At 36.4% G+C, this 23879-nt stretch overlaps 1 protein-coding gene across 12 annotated transcripts in view; it reads right to left on the bottom strand.

Annotated features, from left to right (window-relative positions):
* LOC109086348 (voltage-dependent T-type calcium channel subunit alpha-1G-like) overlaps positions 1-23879 on the bottom strand; it is a 194627-nt gene that overhangs the window by 42255 nt on the left and 128493 nt on the right. For 9 of the 12 annotated variants that reach the window (XM_042767776.1, XM_042767769.1, XM_042767767.1 and 6 more), the window contains exons 15-22: positions 23142-23207; positions 19729-19822; positions 18565-18746; positions 17592-18071; positions 17299-17399; positions 14076-14199; positions 7006-7074; positions 3212-3396 (exon numbers count right to left, since the gene is read on the bottom strand). In XM_042767776.1, coding sequence (XP_042623710.1) covers positions 3212-3396; positions 7006-7074; positions 14076-14199; positions 17299-17399; positions 17592-18071; positions 18565-18746; positions 19729-19822; positions 23142-23207 — 1301 coding nt within the window. The remainder of the gene's footprint in view (positions 1-3211; positions 3397-7005; positions 7075-14075; positions 14200-17298; positions 17400-17591; positions 18072-18564; positions 18747-19728; positions 19823-23141; positions 23208-23879) is intronic. The other 3 variants (XM_042767777.1, XM_042767771.1, XM_042767778.1) reach the window with 1 other exon arrangement.

Here is a 23879-nt window from a genome sequence, read left to right as displayed (position 1 = left end):
TCTCCATCCTAGCACCCTCACATAATCCATTAAAATTATGACTTCACAATTACACAACCAATTATCTAAAAACAATAAGACATAAGGGACATCTGCGGAGATGCAATGTAAATTAAATGAAACTGTTCCAGATGAAATCCGAAAGAGCCAATCTCTCCTTATCGTCTTTTGCTGCAATTCTTCATCCCTGTAATTACAGCAAATAGACAATGTAGAAAAACTACAGTAACTTGCTTCAAGTCAAGCATAGTTAGATTAGCTTAACAAATGCCTTGGAGTGGACAGGCACTGTGAAAGAAGCGGAACTGTAATTAGCATGAGAATTAATGAGCACAAACAATTATAAATTGGTCAGGTTATTTGCATTGAGAAGAGGTCAAGCAGGAGACTGAATGGAGTGATATGAGTAGATAGATGCTGGTGTCAGGTGTTTAAGGGAGGGTCTGTTCCTCTGGGGCTCAGGCAAACAGTAGAGGATGGATGCTTCTTAATGCATTTTTGAGATTAATTTAGATCGGGAAAGGTGACGTGCAGTGCAACGTACAGTGGAGGGGTTTAACCTGGGGGTCAAAGAGTTGATGAATTTACAAAGTGTGCACATCCCCCTTAACACAACGCATAAATCATCCTGTCTGAAGATTGAAAGAGACACATCTCTGTAACAACGCCATTAATACTCGATTAGGAGTACACAGACATTAACTGTCCATAAAAACACAGATTTTCAAATTAATTAATGGGCATACGGTATCACCTAATTTTTTTATTTTATTATGTTATCATTTGCTTATGCTCCTGTCATTCCAAATCTGTATGACAAAATGAGATGTTCTGAAGAATGTTTACACTGCTCTTGTCCATATAATGAAAAGGGATGGGGGCTAAGGGCTGTCAAACTTCATTATAGCATAAAAATAAGTACTACGGTTCCCACAAAGTAGATTTCAACATAAGAAATTCTTTGCCATCACAGGTATACATTTCATTTTAAAATATATTAAAATAGAAATACAAGACAAGAAGAAGTCTGTTAAACAAGCCTTGCTCTCTATTTTCCACTCTCCACAATAGAAATGTTTTAAATTGCAATATTTCACAGATTTACAGTTTTTTATGGTATTTTGATCAAATAAATGCACCATTTGTGAGCATGAGAGACTTTTTTCAAAAATGTAAAAAAAAAAAAAAAATCATACAGTATACATATTATATAAAAATATACAGTATATGAGGGAATTAACTAAAATATAAATAATAATAAACATTTAAATAAAAATAAAAAATAGATAAAAGAGCAGTTTGGACTACCTGCTAAAAGAAAGGAAGAAATCAAGTCATACCAGATTGAATTTTTTTCATTTTTGGGTGAACTGTCCCTTTAAGCTCACTGAACAGAGTACACATGTGGTCTGGATTACCCACCCCTCCCTGAATTCACTTTTGCCGGAGTAGCCGAGCCCACGCTGTGGAGACTTTTACAGCTGTCTTTGTCTTTCTTTTGATTTCAGCTTGAACTTCAAACAGAGGTGCATTAATATAAAGTCTCAATGATCAAGAAGTAAAACTTTCAAAAGGTGTTCGGCGATGCACAGGCAGACACACACAGTAAGTTCTCTGAAGCAGAGCATGCTGGCAGTGGAAGAAACTTTCTGTGAGAATCTTTAAAATGTTCACTCAGAGGAGCTCGAGGTGAAAACACAGACCACTTCATGTTTAATTTACAGGGCGTTTTTTTTTTTTTTTCTCCAGGTGGTCTACATTTTCTGACAGTCAGCTGAAGCAACTGTCATTAGTTATAATGGGTCCTTATCACACAGACTGTTTAAAGGTTAATTCACATTATGTAACTATACCACTAGTGGATAAAATTCAATACTTTATCAGAATAAGATCATGAAAAGGAATTCAAGATTTGTTCCACATACTATTCATTATCTATAAGGGTATGCTTGGATCTCTATGCACTATTCAGTAGCAGTGAAGTAATAGTGATGCTCAGGGGTAGTGACATTAATTATATTTGCTGTTTTAGCAAACTGGTGAAAGATGCCTTAAAAGATTTGCTGGAAGGCTGATTCGTCATATCAAAATACCTCATTCCTATTTGGCACAATATAGGTCAGCGAACAAGCATGCTTTATCAGCACAATTAGAACACTAATAAAAACACTAGAAAATCATGGATTCAGGAAAAAGTATGCACAGGGATAATCTACACCAGAGGTCAATAATTAGCAGACCAGGCACTTGGGATCCAGAGCCAAGATTGGTTCCACCAGAGCTGCTAATAATTTCTCATTGAATTAATGTAATTATGGTCTTTTTTTCCCCGCAACATTTTTTTTTCTTTACTAGTCTGCAGGTACAAAAGTATATACATGTACATACATAGACACACAAACATTTATCTATCTATCTATTTAAATCTAAATTAGTTGTTGTTGTTGGTTTTTGCTATTTAATATTTGAAAGTTCCTTGTATCTGGCAGAGTAACAAATTAAATGCAAAAACAAATCCAAATGTTTTTTTCTTTCCAGTTCCTTTTCAAAAATGTTGTTGAAAGCACATTAATGTTGCACCAACACAGTTGAAAGGCAAGGGAAAACACAACTACCGGAATATATTGTATTTTTAATACAAGTCTCTTGGTAGTATTAGGAAATTGCGGAAGTTGACCCTAAATTGAGGAGTACTTGAAAAGGGAGAAGGGAGCGGCTGGGGGTGAAAGACCAGTGTAAGCATTTTGTGGGGAAATTGGGCAGGAAAGATGAATATTTGATTTTTATTTTCTGCTTGAACATGTCATAAATATTTAAGAGCAGGGAAGGCCTCCAGAAGTTCCCTCGGCAGGAGGAAAGATGCATAGCACACACACATATGCACACAAATGCACATACATATGCATAAACACAAACACAGCAATATATACTGCATCAGTTAGGAGCCAATTGATGCTTCTGTGAGGAAGAAGCTAGTTGTGGGACTTCAGTCTTTACATTAATTATGTTTCTTGTAAGAAAGTGGATGCTTATTTAAGATGTGCAAATCTTGCCCTAGAACCCAAAGTACATATACTGTAAGTGTTTATGTACAGTATGTAGCCTACAGCACTGCACTTGTGCATTAAAGCTTCGAAGTACTCATTACTATTATTTAGAATAATGACTTAACGCAGCACTGACTGTATGTTTGAACAGCTGGGTTGTATACCTGAGCGGACGCAGGGTCCTCAGCAACCGCAGCACCCGAAGCATTCCCAGGATCTTAGTACCGCTGTTGGAGATCATGGATACCAGGATGTCAATCGCGGAGATCATCACCAGCATCCCATCGAGAATATTCCAGCTGCTCTTCAGGTAGGTCTTCTCCCCGAAACACCAGCCCAAAGCAACCACTTCACAAAAACAAGTATGATTTTAAAGCAGAAATGTTTGATAAAATTTAACTTAAAGCCAAATTGTGTACAGTTTCATGATAAAATGAATTTGCATCATAATAGTCAAAACAAAAACTTTTGCAAAAATGAAAGACTTCAACTGTGAAGGAATAGTTTTTTTTTTTCATTTGCTGAAGATTTAATCACCCTCAGGCTATCTAAGATTTAGATGAGTTTGTTTCATCTAAAAAGATCTGGAGAAATATAAGCATTACAGCACTTGCTCACTAATGGATCCTCTGCAGTGAATGGGTGCCGTCAGAATGAGAGTCCAAACAGCTGATAACAATATCACACAAATCCACAAATAATCAACACAACTCCAGTGCATATTTGTAGGAAACAAATCCATTATTAAGGTGTTTTAACTTTAAACCGTTGTTTCTAACCAAAATACAAGTGCAAAATCTGTAATAATGCCCTGTTGTCCACTCACACCAAAATCCAGCAACATAATCACAACTGTTTTTGAACTGTATTTGCTTGTAAATGGTGCTTGATTTCTCTCCTGACTCAGGTGAGATTACTTTTTCACTGGAGAAAGCAATATTATGGATAGAGAAGTTAAAAACTTATAGATGGATTACTTGTGGATTATTGTGATGTTTTCATTAGCTGTTTGGACTCTCATTCTGACGGCACCCATTCACTGCAGAGGATCCATTAGTGGGCAAGTGATGTAATGTTAAATTTCTTCAAGTTCCGATGAAGAAACAAACTCATCTACAACTTGGATGGCCTGAAGATGAGTAAAGGTTCAGAAAATGTTCAATTTTGGGTGAACTATCACTTTAAGGAAAGGCAATACTTCATTATATCTATCTGCTATAAATGAAATTCTTTCGAAACCAAAACCTGTTAAAAAAAAAAAAAACTATGCACATGACAGGAAACGTGAGAAAACATGACGTGTTTGAAACCTGAATTTGGGAAGAAACACTTTCTTATTCCCTTGAAGTCTTTGTCACACTATCGTGGCATTTTTGAGAATGTATCAGGATAGACTGGCATACAGCTGGCATATAAAAGGGCTGGGGGGGGGGGGTCTGAGATAAACAAACCAGGATTGAGAATCATCTGACTAAAAGTACTAAGCATGAATGCACAGCTCCTATTGATGTTGCTGGTGAATATATCAAACCACAATGTGATCAGACCTCAAAGTGAACAAAGGCATGTCAGGCAACAAAAGCCAGGAGTTTGAACAGCCCTGTCATCTTCATCCGACCCAGAAAGTTTTGTCAGTTGCCGTTAATTAATCTCCAGTGAGTATGATTATTCTGTGCCATGATTTTCATTTGAAATCTCTTAGGTGGGCGTGACCTGGCATAAAGCAGGGCCCCAGAATAGAAACCCTAGACCTTTGTGACTGACACCTATGAACTTTTCTGTCTTCTCCAGAGAGGCCTCAGCATGTTCTTCCATTTCAACATTAGTCATTTGAATATCTGGCAGACAATCCGCCCCTGCTTAGTATTAACTGCTGTTGTGGAGAGTGGAAAATAGAGAGCAAGGCTTGTTTAACAGATGACTTCTTGTCTTGTATTTGTTCAAATGTTTAATTCAGCTGACTGGTGACAGTTGAACATGTCAGTGCATGATTTTAATATTTTGCTGCTGTAGTATTTGTGTAGACTTTGTGATTGTCAATGGAAAGCAGTACATTAAAGGGATAGTTCACCCAAAAATAAAAATTCTATTATTATTTATTAACCCTCACATTGTTCCAAACCTGCACAACTTACATTCTTCTGTGAAACACAGAAGGAGAGATCTGCTGTTACAATGAATGAATCTGCTGTGTGTGTGTGTGTGTGTGTGTGTGTGTGTGTGTGTGTGTGTGTGTGTGTGTGTGTGTGTGTGTGTGTGTGTGTGTGTGTGTGTGTTTGTGTGTGTGTGTGTGTGTGTGTGTGTGTGTGTGTGTGTGTGTGTGTGTGTATGTATGTATATATATACATTACAGACCAAAAGTTTGGAAACATTACTATTTTTAATGTTTTTGAAAGAAGTTTCTTCTGCTCATCAAGCCTGCATTTATTTGATCAAAAATACAGAAAAAAATGTAATATTGTGATATATTATTACAATTTAAAATAATTGTTTTTTAAATTTATTATACTTTAAATTATCATTTATTTCTGTGATGCAAAGCTGAATTTTTAGGATCATTATCACATGATCCTTTAGAAATCATTCTAATATGATGATTCATTATCAAAGTTGGAAACAGTTCTGCTGCTTAATATTTTTTCAGGCCATGTGATACTTTTTTAGGATACTTTGATGAATAAAAAGTAAAAAAAATAAAAATAAAAAAAAGAAGCTATGTTTTTAAAATATAAATATTTTGTAATAATATACACTACTGGTCAGTAATTTGGGGGTCAGTAATTTTTTTTTTTCTTTTCTTTTTTTTTAATAAAATCAATACTTTTATTCAGTAAGGATGTGTTAAATTGATAAAAAGTGATAGTAAAGAAAATATATTATTAGAATATATATTATTAGAATTTTTTTATTTTTTATTTTGAATAAATGCAGTTCTTTTTAAACCTTTTATTCATCAAATATATTAGACAGCAGAACTGTTTTTTAACACTCATAATAAATCAGAATATTAGAATGATTTCTAAATGATCATGTGATAGACTGGATGTTACATGTGACACTGAAGGCTGGAGTAATGATGCTGAAAATCCTTCAGCTTTTGCATCACAGGAATAAATTGTTTTTTTTTAAGTATATTCAAATAGAAAACTATTATTTTAAGGTGTAATAATATTTCACAATATTACTGTTTTTTTCTGTATTTTTGATCAAAATAAATGCAGGCTTGATGAGCAGAAGAAACTTCTTTCAAAAACATTAAAAATAGTAATGTTTCCCAAACTTTTGGTCTGTACAGTATATATATATTTATATATATATATATATATATATATATATATATATATATATATATATATATATATATATATATATATATATATATATACATACACACACACACACACACACACACACACACACACACACATTAATTGATACGATATGATGCCACAGAATGATTTATTCAGTGATCAGACATTGTTGCTTGTGTCACAAATGTGTCTAAGAGAGCTAGGACTGATATTAATATTTTCTGTGAATATTAAATTTTGTACTTTTGCATATTTTTTAAGCTTGAAAGCTAGTTCATTGTAATTGCATGAAAAAATTACGAATCAGTCTTGAAATATTTTCCTTTTGTGTTCTATGGAACAAAGAAAGGTTTAGAACAACATGAAGAGTAAAAAATAACAGTTTAGTTATTAAGTTTAATTTCGGCTGAACTTTCTCTTTAAAATAAAAGGGCTGCAAGAAAGGCTATCCAAAAAGCCTGTTACAAGAATGTTTTCACCAGACTCCATTAGCCATGCTGATCTAAGAGAGATCGGCACTATAAAAAAGCCACAGGGAACTGAAGTTAAGTCTGGTTTTGGCTGGTATTCTGGCCCAGGCAGTGTGTTAGTGTACCCTCTGTCAGAGAAGACACCACACAGAGACAAATGCCAACCCCGTCACCTACCTTTATTGTCATTTCAGTCACAAAGATGGCAGTAAATATGTAGTTGGACAACGTCAGGAAGATGCGTTCCTGTGGAGAGAACCAGACAAGCAGGGAAAGTGATGGGTGAGTCAATGCTGGATCAGAGAAGATTTGTGTGTGTGTGTGTGTGTGTGGCATAACACATTAGAGGTGCCTATTGCGAAGGCATCTATTGGACTAAGAATCTGCCCACGCTTTGAGTACTCCACGGGCATTAACATCACATACTCACACGCACACCGCATGCGATACATTTCATCCAGCATTCTCACTGGATACTTCTAGATTACACAGTGGGTAACAAATGGATAAGTAACAGCTTCATGACAGTAACCATCTCTGAAGTCCAAATAAGTAAATCAAATCTGAAGAATCATCATTAAGGACAAAAGTGTTGGTTAAAAAGTCTTACAAAAATAAAAGATAAAAGCAATATAAAATAAATTCTTAAAAAGATCATATCATAAATCATGTTTTTCTTCCCTGGGGCCCATATCATTAGTCGAAAGTATTTTGTTTTTGTTATTTATGTTTTTTATGACTATTTATGATCTTTTTCTAACCCTGAGAATTTAACCTTTATTTGTGCCTTTAAGGATTAGTGTTTGTATTCGCTTTTTATTTCAGCGTTTTTCACTCAGCATTGCTTTAGAATACTATAATGTAACCTCTGGAAATAAACATTTACTCTCCCGGCATACATTTTAAATGAGGCCAAATTTTGATTTCGATTGAATTTTAATTTGATGGTTGTTTGTTCATAAGATTACACCCGTAAACATAAGACTGTTACAAAACACAAGACTTCCTGCTCCTCTCGCCCCCGTCCGTGCCACACGGCCTTCCCACGCAGCAGGTGCTGTCCTCTCCACCTCTCTGCTCTGACCTGAGCCAGGACTGTTTGTTCCTCATTCTATAACAGACTGTTACACTGTCAACAGACTCCATCCTAAAATGCTCCCATACTAAAATGACTCAAACCTAGAGACTCCCAGTGTAAGGAATAATATGCTGATACACAGAAAGAGCCATGTGCTCATTAGAGGTGAAATAATTCCTTTAAACAGCTAGGTATATTTTTGTTCATCTATCCCTCTGAAAACATACAATGTGTATGAACTGGGAAATGTTCATTTTCAAGAGCAAGTATGCTATTTCTATGTATTTCTAAATCAACAGACTGTAAGAATCGAAAAGAAATTCCAAATGGATGTAAAGAATGAAATTTGGGGTCTTTATTATTTATTTTTTTGGAAAGAATCAATACTTTTATTCAAATAGGATGCATTAAATTGATAAAAAAGTCACAGTAAAGTCAATCTGTTACAAATAAATGCTGTTCTTTTGAATTCGTCAAAGACTTCTCAAAAATATTAAGCAGCACAAATGTTTTCAGCATTTATAAGAAGAAGAAATTCAGCACCAAATCAACATATTAGAATGATTTCTGAAGGATCATGTGACCATGGAGACAGGTGAAAAGGTTGCTGAAAATTCAGCTTTGCCTTCTCAGGATTAATTTACATTTTAAAATATGTTAAATTAGAAAACATTTCACATTTAACAATTTTCAACAACTATAAAAAAAAATCTTATCAACCCCAAAGTTTAGTCTAGAAAATGTAATGACTCAAGCTGCATACTGTAACTAGTTAAAAAACTGTATAAAAAAAAGAAGAAGAAAAAAGAGAAATCAAAAAAAGACTCTTTGGAAAATAAATACTGATAATCAGATCTACTCATACATCAGAATCAGCCTCAAAATAATCTTATTCTGCATCCTAAATAGCAATGCAGAGAGTATAACAATGTAAAACCAAACCAAACTGAATCAAAACAGACCACACTGCAATACAAACCAAGCGGTCTGCAATTTGAACCTTTATGCCTTCTAGTGTATAAACCTTGGTCTTGGTCCCATTCTCCCCCTTTCTCCCTCCACTTTCCTGTCTACACTGCACCATCCTAAACAATTCAAAAATATTCAGATGTGTGCAGTGCAGGACGAGGACTGTTTCCTGGAAGAGTAGCCAACAATGCCAGTGTCTGTTTCTATAAAGTGGGGCAATTCCAACTTTGCAAGGGCAGTCTAGCGCTTCTGACACACAGCCTGTAAGTACGTTTTCATATTTAAATAATTTGCCACTGATGATTCAAATGCGTTTTGAGCAGTGTAGAGTAGCGCTTGTTCTCCGATCACAAATGCAGACATGGTTTTATGTTTACGCAGCACGATACGCAACGCGTAAAAAGACAGTATAAGTCATTATAATCATTAATTATGTCCCCACTGGATGTAACAAATGCCTCGTTTATAATGGGTTTTATTGGTTTTGTTTCGTCGCGCTGGGACACGATTCAGCCAATCACAAAGCACTGGATAGCTGGCCAATCAGCATACACCTCACTTTTCAGAGTGATGGGCTTTGTAAAAATCTATGCGTTTCAGAAAGGCAGGGCATAGAGGAGCAACAATAATGTACATTATGTGGAAAAGAATGTTTTTTATTTATTTTTTTTTACCTTAAACTGCATAAACACATTGCATTACACCAAATACACAAAATAATGTTCTTTTAAGCAATGTCATATGTCCCCTTTAATATCCATTGTGTAGTCTATGCTGCATGCTCTGTCTATGTCAGGCATGCATGGATCGTGAAAGCCTAATGTAATGGATAACAATGCAGGCTGCTTACACAAAGGTTATTAATTTGGTCTCAGTAAGGGGTAACCCAGTTAACTGGAGGGCTGCTAAGATCCCACCATGACTCCGCTGAGTGAGGCATCGATTGCTGAATTACATCATCTATAACCGGACATTATTACTCAGATTCGTGACTGTTTTGGCTTTTATGGAAAAGTATAAGCCGAAAAATAAATCAGCCCTCAGCTCTGCCACTTCATTTCATTTACGTTAACAGGTATTGAGGATTCATTCAACCTTGCAAATAACCCTTGGTGTTTAAGCTCATCTTTTTGCGAAGGATTCTGGGTGCAATGGGATAAGAATCTGATTTGTACTTTAAACAAGTGGTGTGGAAGCAAAATAAGCAATGGAGATCTCCTCCTTCAACATGGTCTCTCTAGATTGTTTGTCCTTCTCCTACTGTGTCTGAGCAGCAGGGCCCAGGGGCCATCTTTCCCATGACCCCCTACTAATGCATGTTTCAGTGGGTCGTGGCATCATGTTCTAAAACTCCTGTTCTCTCTGAGAAAGCCTCCTGCTGACATCATAACTGTGGTTTGTATTATTTCTGTAAACAGACCGACGTCTTTGCCATCCCATTCTGCTCGGTGGCTTGCTTTCATTCATTGTCGAGTGAACCGTGTGTATGTGCAGGTCAGAATTCATGAATGAGGAAGAGCATGTCTGAGAAGCACAGTGTTTGTTTTCTGAAGGAGAAGGGTCAGACAACCCATGTCCTTCACTCTCTTTCTTTTAAAGGTTACTGAATGTCTGAGGAAGCACACACACACACACACACACACACACACACACACACACACACACACACACACACATTACAGCACCATCTAGCTTGGCATAGAAGACAGAGACAAATCAAATAATAATAATAAAAAAAAAAGATGTAGGTTTCAATTAATATATTTGTGTGAACGAAAAATTCACTGTAGAAAACTGAAGTTAAAACTAACATAAACTTATAATAAAAAGAACACATTTAGTAAAATTCTACAAACAATGACACATCCCTGGTTGCTAAAGTCCAAACAAAATCTTTTTAAAACAGACAATGTCATTAAAAAATAAATAAATAAAAATGTTGCACTTTACATGCCATATTTATATATATATATATATATATATATATATATATATATTGATATATATGATATATATATATATATATATATATATATATATATATATATGGATATATGGCATGTAAAGTGCAACATTTTTATTTATTTATTTTTTAATGACATTGTCTGTTTTAAAAAGTTTTTGTTATATATATATATATCATTTATCTATAAATAAATTAAATTAGATATAATATAGATATATAAATTTAAAATATACAAAATATATAAAAAAAAACAAAAAAAAAAAAAAAAAAAAAACAGAAGATGAACATTGCTGTTGTGTAAAACAGCTCTTTGTGAGTCTGTCCATCGGTTAAAAAAATGACCAAATGATTAATTTACAAATTTATGTGAATCAAAAGCAATCAGTAATGATTAATTTGGGGGGTCCACTTCTGAATTTAAATGCATTAGTCATTCTCAAATGTTCAATGTGTACGAGACCAGAGATAGAAAGTGAGGGAGAGAGTAATCAAAAGCTGCTAAAACTCCCCTTGGTATTTTCATCACCTATTTCCCATTACTTTGGGTACTGAAAAGACATGCTCAGGCCTTGTCTTCAGAGGGGGACTCAGGTGGGGAGCCTGATAGGATTTGTTCATACCCAAATGAAAAAAATGTCTCCATATGAAATATTAATGACACACGTCTGAGCTCAGTGTGAGGTACCTGTTACTATAGATCATGTCTGTCATGGAAATGAGATGGTTTGCATAAGCTGAACACAAAGGTTCTATTACAGACAGAGTTACACAAGACTGCAGTGACAGTGGGACTGAACTGACTTTACCTGGTCCAAAGATTACTCATAAATGTCATATCATACTGTGGATTCATATTGAAATGTGCACATTCCTTAGCAAACATGTCACAGGCCATTACCAGAAAACATTTAGAAATTTTACTTACATTCACAAATGACAAAACATGAAATGTGGAAAAGTCATCTATTTGGTATTCATTTTTTGTTTGTTAATTTTTCTTTTTTTTTTTCATATTTAAATGCAAATTTTAATTTAAATAGACTTTGTATTATACTCATTAAAAAAATCCACTGTTTGTCTTTGTAACATCTTTCATTAATCATAATAATCTTACTATGCATTTACACCTATGAAAAAAGCACTGTGTGCCATCTGCCCCACATGCCTGTGCAGGGAAGGAAAATAAGTAGAGTTTTTCCTCCTCTGTGAAGTGCTGAAAGGATGTCTTAAGGGGGAAGTAAACAAATATCATAGAGGCTCATAGGCACACATGGTAAAACCGGATTACATGGATTAAACCTCCGGAAAATAACAAAATGGGAAACAACCTCTCCATGCTACATAAAGTGTTTCAAAAAACCATTACACATGAGCAAGCTTTAAGGTCCTCTATTTCCATTACTGACAGAATCATTCATCAGTTTGGGGGAGGCTTTTATTCATTCCCCCCAACCCCTCAAGAATGTGTATACATGTGAAAAAACTAAATATAAATCTACTTTGTGAACAAGTCAATATAATTGGTTTAAATTTACAGGAATATATTAACTAGAGTACCCCAGCTCTAATGAACACAAGGCCATTTGCACTGCAGATCTCTGCCATGTGGAGTGCTATAGGGTCTTACAGTTACAGTTACAGTAAGGGTCCATTACAGAGGGAGACACACAGCCATTGGATACAAGAAAATAATGCTAATGTATGCATCACTATATACGCTCAACATGCAATGAGTCTGATGCAAAAAAAAAAAATAAAAAATTCTGCTTACATTTAGATTACATTATGTTGTTATACAATAAGACAACCATTTACAATACTCCTGTGCAATTTTGTATAAAGCAGCTCAGTGTGAAAAAATCACATAATGACATTTGAGACTGACAAATTGCTACAGAATGAGTGCTAGAGTGTCTCTGGACATAAAACTGATATAAAATAATTAATTCATTATGGTTAGAAGGTCCAAAGTAGCTCTTGATTTGGGTTAACAGCAAATTAATAGAAAGCTTGAAAACGTTATTTGGTACACAAGTGATCTTGGTGGGCAACATTTTATGAAAATATGTTCCTTGAAATGTCAGGAATCTGGTAGCTGAAAAAATTATGGACTGCTGTCTCCATACAAGAAGGTTTGCTGCAGTGCTGTTCTGCCAAGTCCAAAAAAAAAAAAAACCTGAACCTTGAAACCAACAACTAAAATAGCTTTTCCCCCTTGAAATACTTTCTCAAATACAGTACATGAAGCGTAGCATTTCTGAGTCTATAGTATTATTCTTATAACTATAACTAATAAGATAAAGCATTTCTTGCTTTCTTTTTTTTTCTCTTCTGTCTTAAATTAGGCGTCCTGAAGGAGCATGTAACTGCTGAAAGTAGTAAACATACAAAACTGATAATGAGATGTAGCAAGGCATTTAAGCCAAGATGATTGTGTCCTTTGGGTCTGTAAGAAAGCAGGAATAACAAATTGAATCTTTTTAGTTTTAACGTCCTAAAAGAACAGCAAAACCAACCAACTCCCAAGTCATCTAATAAACTACTTTTTATTCTCAGTTGCAAACATAACCGGTTAGATAAGGTAATAATCACGGAAATGCTAGATTAACATACTAACATAATGATCGTCCAGTTTTAGAATCTGGAAATGACAGATATGCAGTTCAGAGCCCTGACACTGAGTTCCAGTTTGTGTTCCCATTTCTCACAAAGTTGTTCAGCTGGCACATGCAGACCATCTTTGCTTCATGGGCAATCGGTTGTGGAAATATTTTTGAGCCAATAACCTGAACTGTAAATTCCATGCAACTTAACACTCTGGAGCAGTGAAACAATGATAACTAAGGGCATCACAAGCATGTACACAATTGTAAAACCTTCTCTAGTGACTGTGAGAGACAGACAGACAGACAGACCGACAACTGGTTGGCCTTAGATAATTGAATCAGGAATTAGCACACTGCAACGCTTGTCCTCAAAAAAAAAATAAAAATAAATAAAAACATAAAGAAGAAAGAACGAAAGCTACATAACCTTGAGATCAAAGGACAAGATGGAGCATGGGAACTTATCAAGAAAATTAAACCTTGTATCTTTATTATTTTATTATTATTATTTCTTAGTTTTTTTTTTTTTAGAATTGTGTCTCAATTATCTGAACTGTTCCTCCTACAGCAAACGTGTTTTGAATGACATATGCTTGCGTGTGTATGTGTATGAGGTAACATTACTCACAGCGCTGGAGGGGTCGATTCTGGGCCTCTCCATGGCGATAGTGATGCAGTTGAGAAAGATGATGACAAGAACCACATGGTCAAACATCTTGTGATTGATGATTTTATTGCAGGTCACACGAAACCTGCAAGACATCATTACACCAGACATGGTGGGCTGAGTGTTGCAAACATTCAACATCATGTTGATCATAAAATCAATTAAAAAGAAAGTTCATCTAGTTGCTTAGTGATACTACAGTAGCAGAGTTTTTCTTAATTGGACAGTGTCCCAAAAATGACATTTCTTTAATTATTTATTCACCCTCATTTCATTTGAACTCTGTATTACTGACTTTCTTCGAAAAACTGTGTTTGTAATAAACAAATCCAACAAGATGTATGTAAATGTATGTACAGTATGCATGTAAAAAAAAAAAAAAAAAAAACCTTGCCAGTCCAATCATTTAACACATTAAGTATGAGATGTTAACAATCATGGCTGACATTACTTTGGGTTCATTCATCACTAAACAAATACACCTCCATAATTTCTCTCTTTCACTTTAATTGAACTTGAAACAGTGACAAGCTTATGCTTGAATACTGTATGTGTCTGTCATAAGACATACAGTGCGGCGGCATGACTCCTTTTATGAATAAATAGTGCTCAGTTCTCTTTAATGTCTCTGAGACTTGGCCTGATGTTAAAGAATTTATACCCAGAACGGCACTGTGTGGGAACAGACGGCAAACTCTGCACCGTTGTCATGCCAACCTGCCTCTCTCAGCCCCCATCACTCTGGGAGTGTGGTCATGCCGGGGTGAAATGGGGAGAGTAGTCTAATGCTGTGTCCGATACCTAAATCTACTGCCATACTGCCTCACTACCCAGTTAGTCGCTGACTTCAGAGCAGTTTCACAGGCTTCCAAAAGTTCCAGAATGCCACATCTAATGATCTAAAATGAATTTGAATGGATTTTAGATACATATTTAAAGCAAATTTTCATTGCTCATGCAATGCTTATTTCTGAGTACATATGAATTCAAAAGCTTAAATAAATAAATAACTGACATTTTAAAATGAATCGCCATGACAGTCAGTCAAAAGTTTGCAATCATTAAAATTTGAATGTTGTTGACAAATATCTCTTATGATCACCAAGGCTGCATTTTTTTAACTACTTTAAAACTACAGTAGAAATAGTAATATTTTGAAATACTGTTATAGTTTAAAATAACTGTTTTCAATTTTAATATGTTTTAGAGCTTTTAAAACAATTTTGTGATGGCAAAACTGAATTTTTAGCAGCCATTACTTCAGTTTTCAGTGTCACATGATCCTTCAGAAATCATTCTAATATGCAGATTTTGTGCTCAAGAAACATTTCTTATTACTTTGTATGCATTTTTTTTTTTCTGTTGATTTTTTTTAAAATAAGATTTGCAAATAATTTAAAATTGCAGATTTGATCAACTTACTGCAGTCTTTTAATCATAAGAGATTTTCAAAAACGTAAAACAATTTTAGCAAACTCAAACTTTTGAACAGTAGTATATTGTACATAGTATGTATATTATATTATATTATACTATAGTATGCATATTAGCTGAAAAATATGAAAACAAAAATTACATTTACAGGCCCATCCAAACAATTAATGCTCAGTCCTGCATAATTAACCATGTGGATTTGAATGTGGATGTGACATGGTAGATCTTCTGATAGTGAACACACACAGATGGGCATATTAAATTCACAAGTTTTTTAGCTTTGGTTTTGGTGACACCAATGTATGCCAGTCTGTATATCATAACAGTGCAAAGTGGTCAGTGCTTGCATCATCTAGGGCTCGCACAGGAAGTAGGAGGATGATGATCTGAGGTTGTCTGATGTTTAATTAGTAAAGCGCTGACAGAGTGTAACATGCAATGCTGAGCTCTTCTTTCCTCTCCTCTTCCTCTAATAAGTGAAGCCTCCATGGAGCTTAATGTGAGCAGACATGCGTTTCAAAAATGGAAAGCATTGGAAAGAGATGAGAGGAAGGGGAAGACCAAGAAGATGCCTAGGGGAGAGGCTAAAAAGTACAGGAGATTTCTCACCCCTTAAGCATCTTCATGAAGGTATTTTCTAGGGCTTAGGGGCAACCTAAACTGAACTGAATGTGAGCCACGGTACTATGATAAATGCTGAAATGACCAGCATATTTTGTGGTTTGAATGCTGGAGAGCTTGTGTCTCCAGCAGATTTCTTACTGTACGTATTTTAACCAGGAAGATGTTTGTTTCATTGTATTCTCTAAGTGAGGACATCTCATTGGCTGTGTCCGAAACCGCCCCCTATACTGATAAATAGAGCACAATTTGAAGGGAAAGCCATTTGTAGTGGTGTCCGAAACTATAGTGGACGTTATCGAGTGAAATCATTTAATCCAATAATGAGCCACAATAACGAGCGTACAACCAATGTACACTCGACAGCTAGAGAATATGCATAATTCACTATGAAGGCAGTGCCGAAAGAATTCACACCTCTCGCCAGAAGATGGCGCCTGCAGCTGAATCATCCATCCATTTTCCAAACCACTGGTTCAATGTGGGTACAGCGCATTATACCAATATAAATTTTATACATTCTAGATGCCATGACAGAGTTCAAGAAAAATCTTTTCATCACTGCTGGAGCTGCCAGTTTGCTAAGTTTTAAATGATTATTAAACAGATACAAGTACAAACTATGTAAAAGTGGCAGCTCATGGAGTCCAAATTCGCGCACCCGTTTTCATTCACTCCTTCAACTGGACTGTATGAGAGTGAATGAGGATATAGGGGGCAATTCTGAACACAGCTATAGATTTCCATTAGATAGCCACTTTGTTTGTACACCCGTTGAACTGCCCCAAATATCAACTCAACCAATCACATGGCAGCAACTCAGGGCATGTAGACATGATCAAGACAATCAGCTGAATTTCAAAACGAGCATCAGAATGGGGAAGAAAGATGATTTAAGAGACTTTGAATGGGGTGCCAGACAGGCTGGTGTGAATATTACAGAAACTGCTGATCTACTAAGATAAGACAACAAATCCTATGGGTGAAAAACATACAATATAACCCATTTATGGTGAGCCCTCCTCAATATAGAAGGGATCCTCAGGACTGCATTTCTTTACTGACAATGTCTAAGATGGTCTTCTCAGAAGGAAAGACTGTGAGAACCAAGAAAGCCACAGACACTTACCGTGATTGAGGGGGGAACAGGTAAAGAGACCAGGTGACCCTCTCCCGACACCACTGGGGCTGCTTGTGCTCCAGCCAGCGGTAGAGACGAGCCATCCGACTCTGAAAGATGGATGACCACATGAGATTACAGGACCAGTAAGTTAGTTTTGCTGGCAGTAGAAGATAAAGTAGTACTGTTTCCTGTGATCTTATAACAGTGAATTGAATAGAAAAAAAACTGTGGATATTTGTGATAAATCTATTGTAAGGAACGGAAAATAGCTGTAATAAATCAAGTGTAGATTTTCTCACCAGGTTGCCTTCATCATCTGCATTGTCATCCTCGCTGTGGTGTTCATCTAGAGAAAGCTGTGTGGTGGCTGCAGATGGAGAACTCTTGCCGTTGCTGAGGAAGTTGGGTGGCCGGGCGCTGTGTATGCTGGCGGAACGATGCATGTATGGCACCTGCAGGGTGTCTGGAGGCAGATCAAACGAGCTGCGTGTCTCCAGGGATTCCATGCGCCTGTGCCGAGGCCTCTGGCCCAGGGAGTCCGTCCTGGCGAGGGAGGCATCATCACCCTCGGACATGCCCCCACCGCCTGCGCTCTCTCCTGCATCTCCCTCATCTGAGCTGGAGTGGCCATCGCCGGACAGCAAGGAGCGCCATTCGCCAGACTGCCGTTTCTGCCTCTTGAGGCTGGGGACTTGGCCCAGGCTATTCCAGCTGGAGCGCCTGCTGTTCCAGCTACTGGCAGAATTCCAGGGGGCATTTGGGGAGCTCCGTGCACTCGACTGCAGAGAGATAGGTGGAATATGTGACTTTCAAATAAGACCTCACTGGCGAACTGTAAAACCTGTGTGCCTATGTTTTTGTCGAAATCACACAGAAATAATATAGAACAAAAAATTTGGAGCCAACTCCACCACATGTACTCAAAAATGTACCTGTGTCCATAGAAATTATTCATATATTTAAAATATTACATTTTATATTATGAATTCTATAATTTATATTAGATTTTGTTGTTATGTACAGAAATGTAATATTACATTATATTATATTGAATAACTAAGTTACTCTACAAGTCTCACTTAATCATCTACAGTTATTGAGAGTAACTGATGTGCATTATAGAGCAAAACACACACACACACACACACACACACACACACACACACACACACACACACACACACACACACACACACACACACACACACACACACACAAAGACAGTAGTTTGGATAACTTTCTCTATCATGACAGAGAAAGGTAGCCACTGACTGGAGATTTGTCTTGGCCATTGGGATCCATTGAGACACTGCTCCCTCTGCGGGACTCGTCGCCTAGTGCCGGGTCTCCTCCTCCTGCTATCTTAGGGATGGGCATGGGTGTTGCGGCCGTGTGAGTGATGAGGGGAGGGGTCAGGCTGCTCTTCAAATCCACATGGCCATTGATGGGCACAACTGCGAGTACAGAAAGGAAGGGACAAGATAGTATGCTCAACATCACAACTGAAGCTACAGAACATGACAGACAGCTGAAAAATGCATTAGGAACCATTTCAAGAATGAATTTTTCAAGGCAGGCTTTAATCTTCAAAGAGGATTGTGATGCATCATGTAAAAAAGACGAAAAATACAAAGTATAACCCCTTTGTTAGAAGGGTAAAAGGTATCTGGGATTGCACCGAAGCTAGCTTGTGAATTTCAAAATATAAGAGTGCCTCTTCATGTCTTTAATATTTAAAAAAATTTGCAGACTTGTGTCTTACAAAAACTATATCAGTATATATGGGAAAATGAATGAATTAATTAATACATGAAAGAGCAAAAAAATAATAATGATAATGACCACTTTGTTGTTGTAAAGAACACACAAGAGTTTAATATTAAACATAAATGAATAAATATTAGTGCTTTCAAACGATTAATCGCATCAAAAATAAAAGTTTTTGTTTACATAATAATGTGTGTACTGTTTATTTATTATGTATATATAAATACGCACACGTGTGTATATATTTAAGAAAAATATGATTTGTTTATATATAAAATATTTATATTATTATACAATATACATTATATATATATATACACACACACACACACACACACACACACACACGTAAATATATTTTTTTAAATATTTAAATGTATGTTTGTTTATTTATATATATACATAATAAATACACACAGTATGCACACATATATTATGTAAACAAACCCTTTTATTTTGGATGCGATTAATCGGGATTAATAGTTTGACAACACTAATAAATATTTCTAGCAAATAAATAAGTTTTTCTTGCAAATAAATAAATATTTTGTGGTGGGGCCAGTGAATTTGTTAGCAGGGCAAATAAAAATTTACAGGCCAGCAAAAAAAAAAAAAAAATTCCTGATTATGCCATTTGCTTCTATGCAAACTATGTTCTGTGGGTCTCACCAGAAGATCCAGACAGATCCTTCTTATGTCCTGAAACATCCTCCAAGCTCCGTGCATAGAAGTCTGCTTCAGAATCCGACTTCGAGACATCACCCTTTATCAAATGTGGAAGATATAAAAGATTAGTTACCAGGTTTAAATGTTGTTGGTGGTTAAAGAAGCATATTAAAGGGTGAGGAACAGGCAGGTGGGCGAGCCAGCCTTCAAAAAGGCCAGAGGGTGACTGGTATCTAAGGGAGAGACATCCTGGTTGGGGGAATCCACAGAAACACAGTGCCGGCATGCATTTGACAGCACCACGTTGCATGACCACTCTGAAACCACCAGTACTGTGTACTAAATATTAGTTAAATGTATCTTTGAGTGTATTTTAAAGCAGATGATCTCATGGTCAGACCATCTGCTATAACAGTTTAAGTCACATCCACATGCGGCTGAATATGTGTGGGTTTTTTTCTCGGCTCACTGGAGGAGCAGCACCAGTAGAGCAGGCACGTCCAATGATCAAGCAGTAGAAATAAATACTGCTATTTTTATCAGAGGGCTCATCACATTGTTTGGCCTGTATCCTCTTCATCCCCTTTCTTGCGCTGGTCTTAAAATGGCTTCATGCCGAGTGTTTCAGTGTGGTCTAGCACAGAACTTCAACCCTGGGTGGTTTGTCAAAACAGACATCACTGTCTGACAACATGGATCACTCTCTCAGTTTGACCATTAGGGTGTCTATTTGTGGACTGACTGGAATTTAAATCAAATATGAGCAAGATGATAAAGGATGAATCTCATCCTTATCATGTGGTTACAGGATGTCAAACTCATTCATTTCAGCACACATTTATCATAGTACTTTACAGCACTAATGATCAAAGAGAACTCAGTTGAGACTATTCTGACAAACCTTGCACCTACGAACAATGCATCCCATTGGCTTCACTTATTAACATCAAGCTAAATCAAAACTTTGTGTTTCAGTCTCTGAAAAAAAAAAGAAAAAAAAAATCAATGCATTAGTAAGGGCTATGTAAATGGGTAAGTAAACAATGCAAATTTGAGTTGCATTAAAACCAGTGGGATCATTGCAACACTAAACACAGCACAATTGAACAGCAATTACTGTAATTCACATCATAACTACAACAAAAACAGTGAATATGACTTGTCAATAGGGAATAAAACAATATCTACGTTACTACGGCAACAAAAACAACTCTTGAAAATTGTTATGACACTGGAGTCGAGTTCTGTAAGTCAAGACATGAGAGGGACTCCTTGCCCCTTCTCACCAACAGTGAACAGTAAAACAAAACAAAACACAGCTGTGATAGGTTGGACTAGCAGAGAGGCACTACAAAGCATCTTTAGAAACAGGCCACCACCGTCTGCTGGGCACCAGGTGCAGTTAGAGGTTAGCTTGGCATCAGCACCCACTGTTACTCACTGCATGCTCAGAAATGAGCACTGTGGATGATGTGTCTGGATTGGACATGACTATCCTCACTCCCACATGGCCTTTCTGAGCAAAGAGATGTAGCAGAAACATAACAAAACTATAGTATTTGCGTAACAAGCTCCCTGACTTTTTGACCTATGTACTAGCAAAAAGCTGTTAGCTATTGTATTCTATGTAAAACCAATTGCAACCATTAAAAGCAACAGTTCAACTTAATTTGTTCATGTCAAAAAACGTGAATGAATGTATTATACAAATGACTGTTAAATAAAATATAATATATTATGTAGTGAGATGTTATTAGCTGCAACTAGATCTCAAGAACTGAATCAGTCCAGTTCACGAAAGAATCATTCAGTTTTGTAGAGTGAAGCAATTGATTCATTGAAAAGATTTGACTCAAAATAAATTATTTGTTCACAAATCAAACAGATGTGTGAACAAATAATTCAGACCAGTTTTGTGAAATTAATCAAATTGATTCATTGAACAGATTAGACTCAAAAGAATGATTTGTTTACAAATCAAATTTGTAAAGAAAAAAAAAACATTGAAACCAAGTCTGAATTGAATCAATTGATTCATTGAAAAGATTCGCCAACATGCAAAAAATCTACAATTTACTTTATTTAACTATTCTTCTCTTACGTGTCAGCGTCCGCCATCATTCTCAGGAGCACCACGACGCATGCATGTGTGAATAAAACCATTCTTTTTATTTCCTTTCCACACAAAAAGTATTCTCGTAGCTACATAAAATTGCAGTTGAACCATTGTTTTCACATGGACTATTTTAACAATGTCTTACTACATTTCTGGGCCTTGAACGTGGTAGTTCCCTTGCTGTCTATGCAGAGTCCGAAAGCTCTTGGATTTCATTAAAATATCCTAATTTGTGTTCTGAAGATGAACAAAGGTCTTACAGGTTTGGAACAACATGAGGGTGATTAATTATTGACAATTTTAATTCTTGGGTGAACTATCCCTTTAAGGTCAAGGTTTTCAATGAATAACTGAGTAATTTCAGTCTGAAATTTTAGAATGACTCCTTTAATTTTTGTTTGCCAGAACTGCTTTGGTCAGGTACAATTTGTGAAAGAGAGTCTACTGAGGCTGTACTGTCAATTAAGATGTTAAGGTTGCTGTGCAACTGCTGCTTAACAATCACAGGTCTTAATTTGGGAATTCTACTGGGCTTGACCAACCTTGCTGATAGAGTGATTTAAGGCATGTCTTGACATAAGATGTGCTAATAGCTCTTGAGTAAGGACTAGCATAGAGGTTTATGTAATTTGATTGTCAAGGTGAAGGACTGGAAGGTGTAAGAGACCAGTTCAAAACCTCATTGATGCTCTCCATTTTATGGCCTTCCACTGCATGTGTCACCTAGCACAGCTGCATGAATGAAAACAAACACAGGATGTGATGTCCAGAAGCACAAACAGACCGAGTCTCCTCAACAGGGTCAAGTGCTTCCACTCAGCTCTGGCTCACTGCATGGAAGTTCTCGATTGCTGAGCTGCTGAACTCAGCGGAGGGCTATTTGAATAAAACTTTAAGTCTAGTTAAATAAAAAAATGATGATACCATGCAAAGCAAATCTACAAGATAAAAATAATTAAAGAGGTATTAAGAGACATATCCACATATTAAATGTTTTTTAAGATCTATTCAAAAGGACTTTCCAGTTGCCTTATTTGCTTTTGCACAGCAGTCTGTCTGGCTTTGTCTGATTTCTCTGAGGCTTTCCATAAGCCTAAACACATCCTTTCAGCCAGATAAAATAAAGCATGAGGCTCTACAAGGTTTGTACTCTGCCGCCAGGCATTGAGCAAGTGAACCTGAAGAAAGACTTTAAGTCAAGTCTGCTTCTACAAGAAACAATCACAAGTGACACGGTCCACAAACGCAGTGGTCCTCCTGGTTAGTCTCACTGGGTTACATCATGCGGAGTGCTACATACCCCTGAGTCTATAGGCAGCTGAATACAGCTCAGCTGGCCATGCAAATCTTCCCTCTTGGTTATTTCCTAAAGTGGACATGTGTTAGGATTTTACCACACAGGGCGAAAAGGTAAGACAGAAGGGGAAAAAAAGCACAGAAAGTGTTAGAAAATTGACAAAGACACATTATGAGAAATATAACTCCCACATTTCAGCAAATACTTCTGTTGAAGTAAAAGTGATTTTACATTTTGGGTGGAGTTTAGCCTGTTAGCATTCTCGGTACAGTGAATTTGTGTAATTGTTGCCCGCAGTTAAAATGCTGCAACTGTAGGTATCAATTCTTGACTCTTTTATTCTCTGAAAATGATGAACTCTTTTGTTTTTTTTCCCCTCCAGTTCCTTCGAGATAACACGTATTGAATTTTTCACATTATGAATCTGTCAGAGTAAATTAGCGAATTACATCCAGAGAATGACTGCAATTGACTGAAATATAATAAAATACATGGACAAGTTAAACACTGAACATGCTGACATACAGACTGACATGCTAGTCCAACCGAGACCACCAGTTTACAGCAGTGTGATTACATAATGCAATCTGCTTCAGTGGATGGGACATTACGCTGTTGTATCAGTTTTGCCGATTAATCTGTACCGATAGTTGATTGGCGGAACTATCAGCATAAAGCCATGGCGATAGTTTTTTTCCTGGATGCGTCTGTTGCTGGAGTGGCTGAAGCTAGAGTCGGAAT

The sequence above is a fragment of the Cyprinus carpio genome, chromosome A12, assembly GCF_018340385.1.
Source record: "Cyprinus carpio isolate SPL01 chromosome A12, ASM1834038v1, whole genome shotgun sequence".
Taxonomy (NCBI): domain Eukaryota; kingdom Metazoa; phylum Chordata; class Actinopteri; order Cypriniformes; family Cyprinidae; genus Cyprinus; species Cyprinus carpio.
Note: the sequence above shows the minus strand (reverse complement) of the source record. Positions and strands in the feature narration are given on the sequence as shown.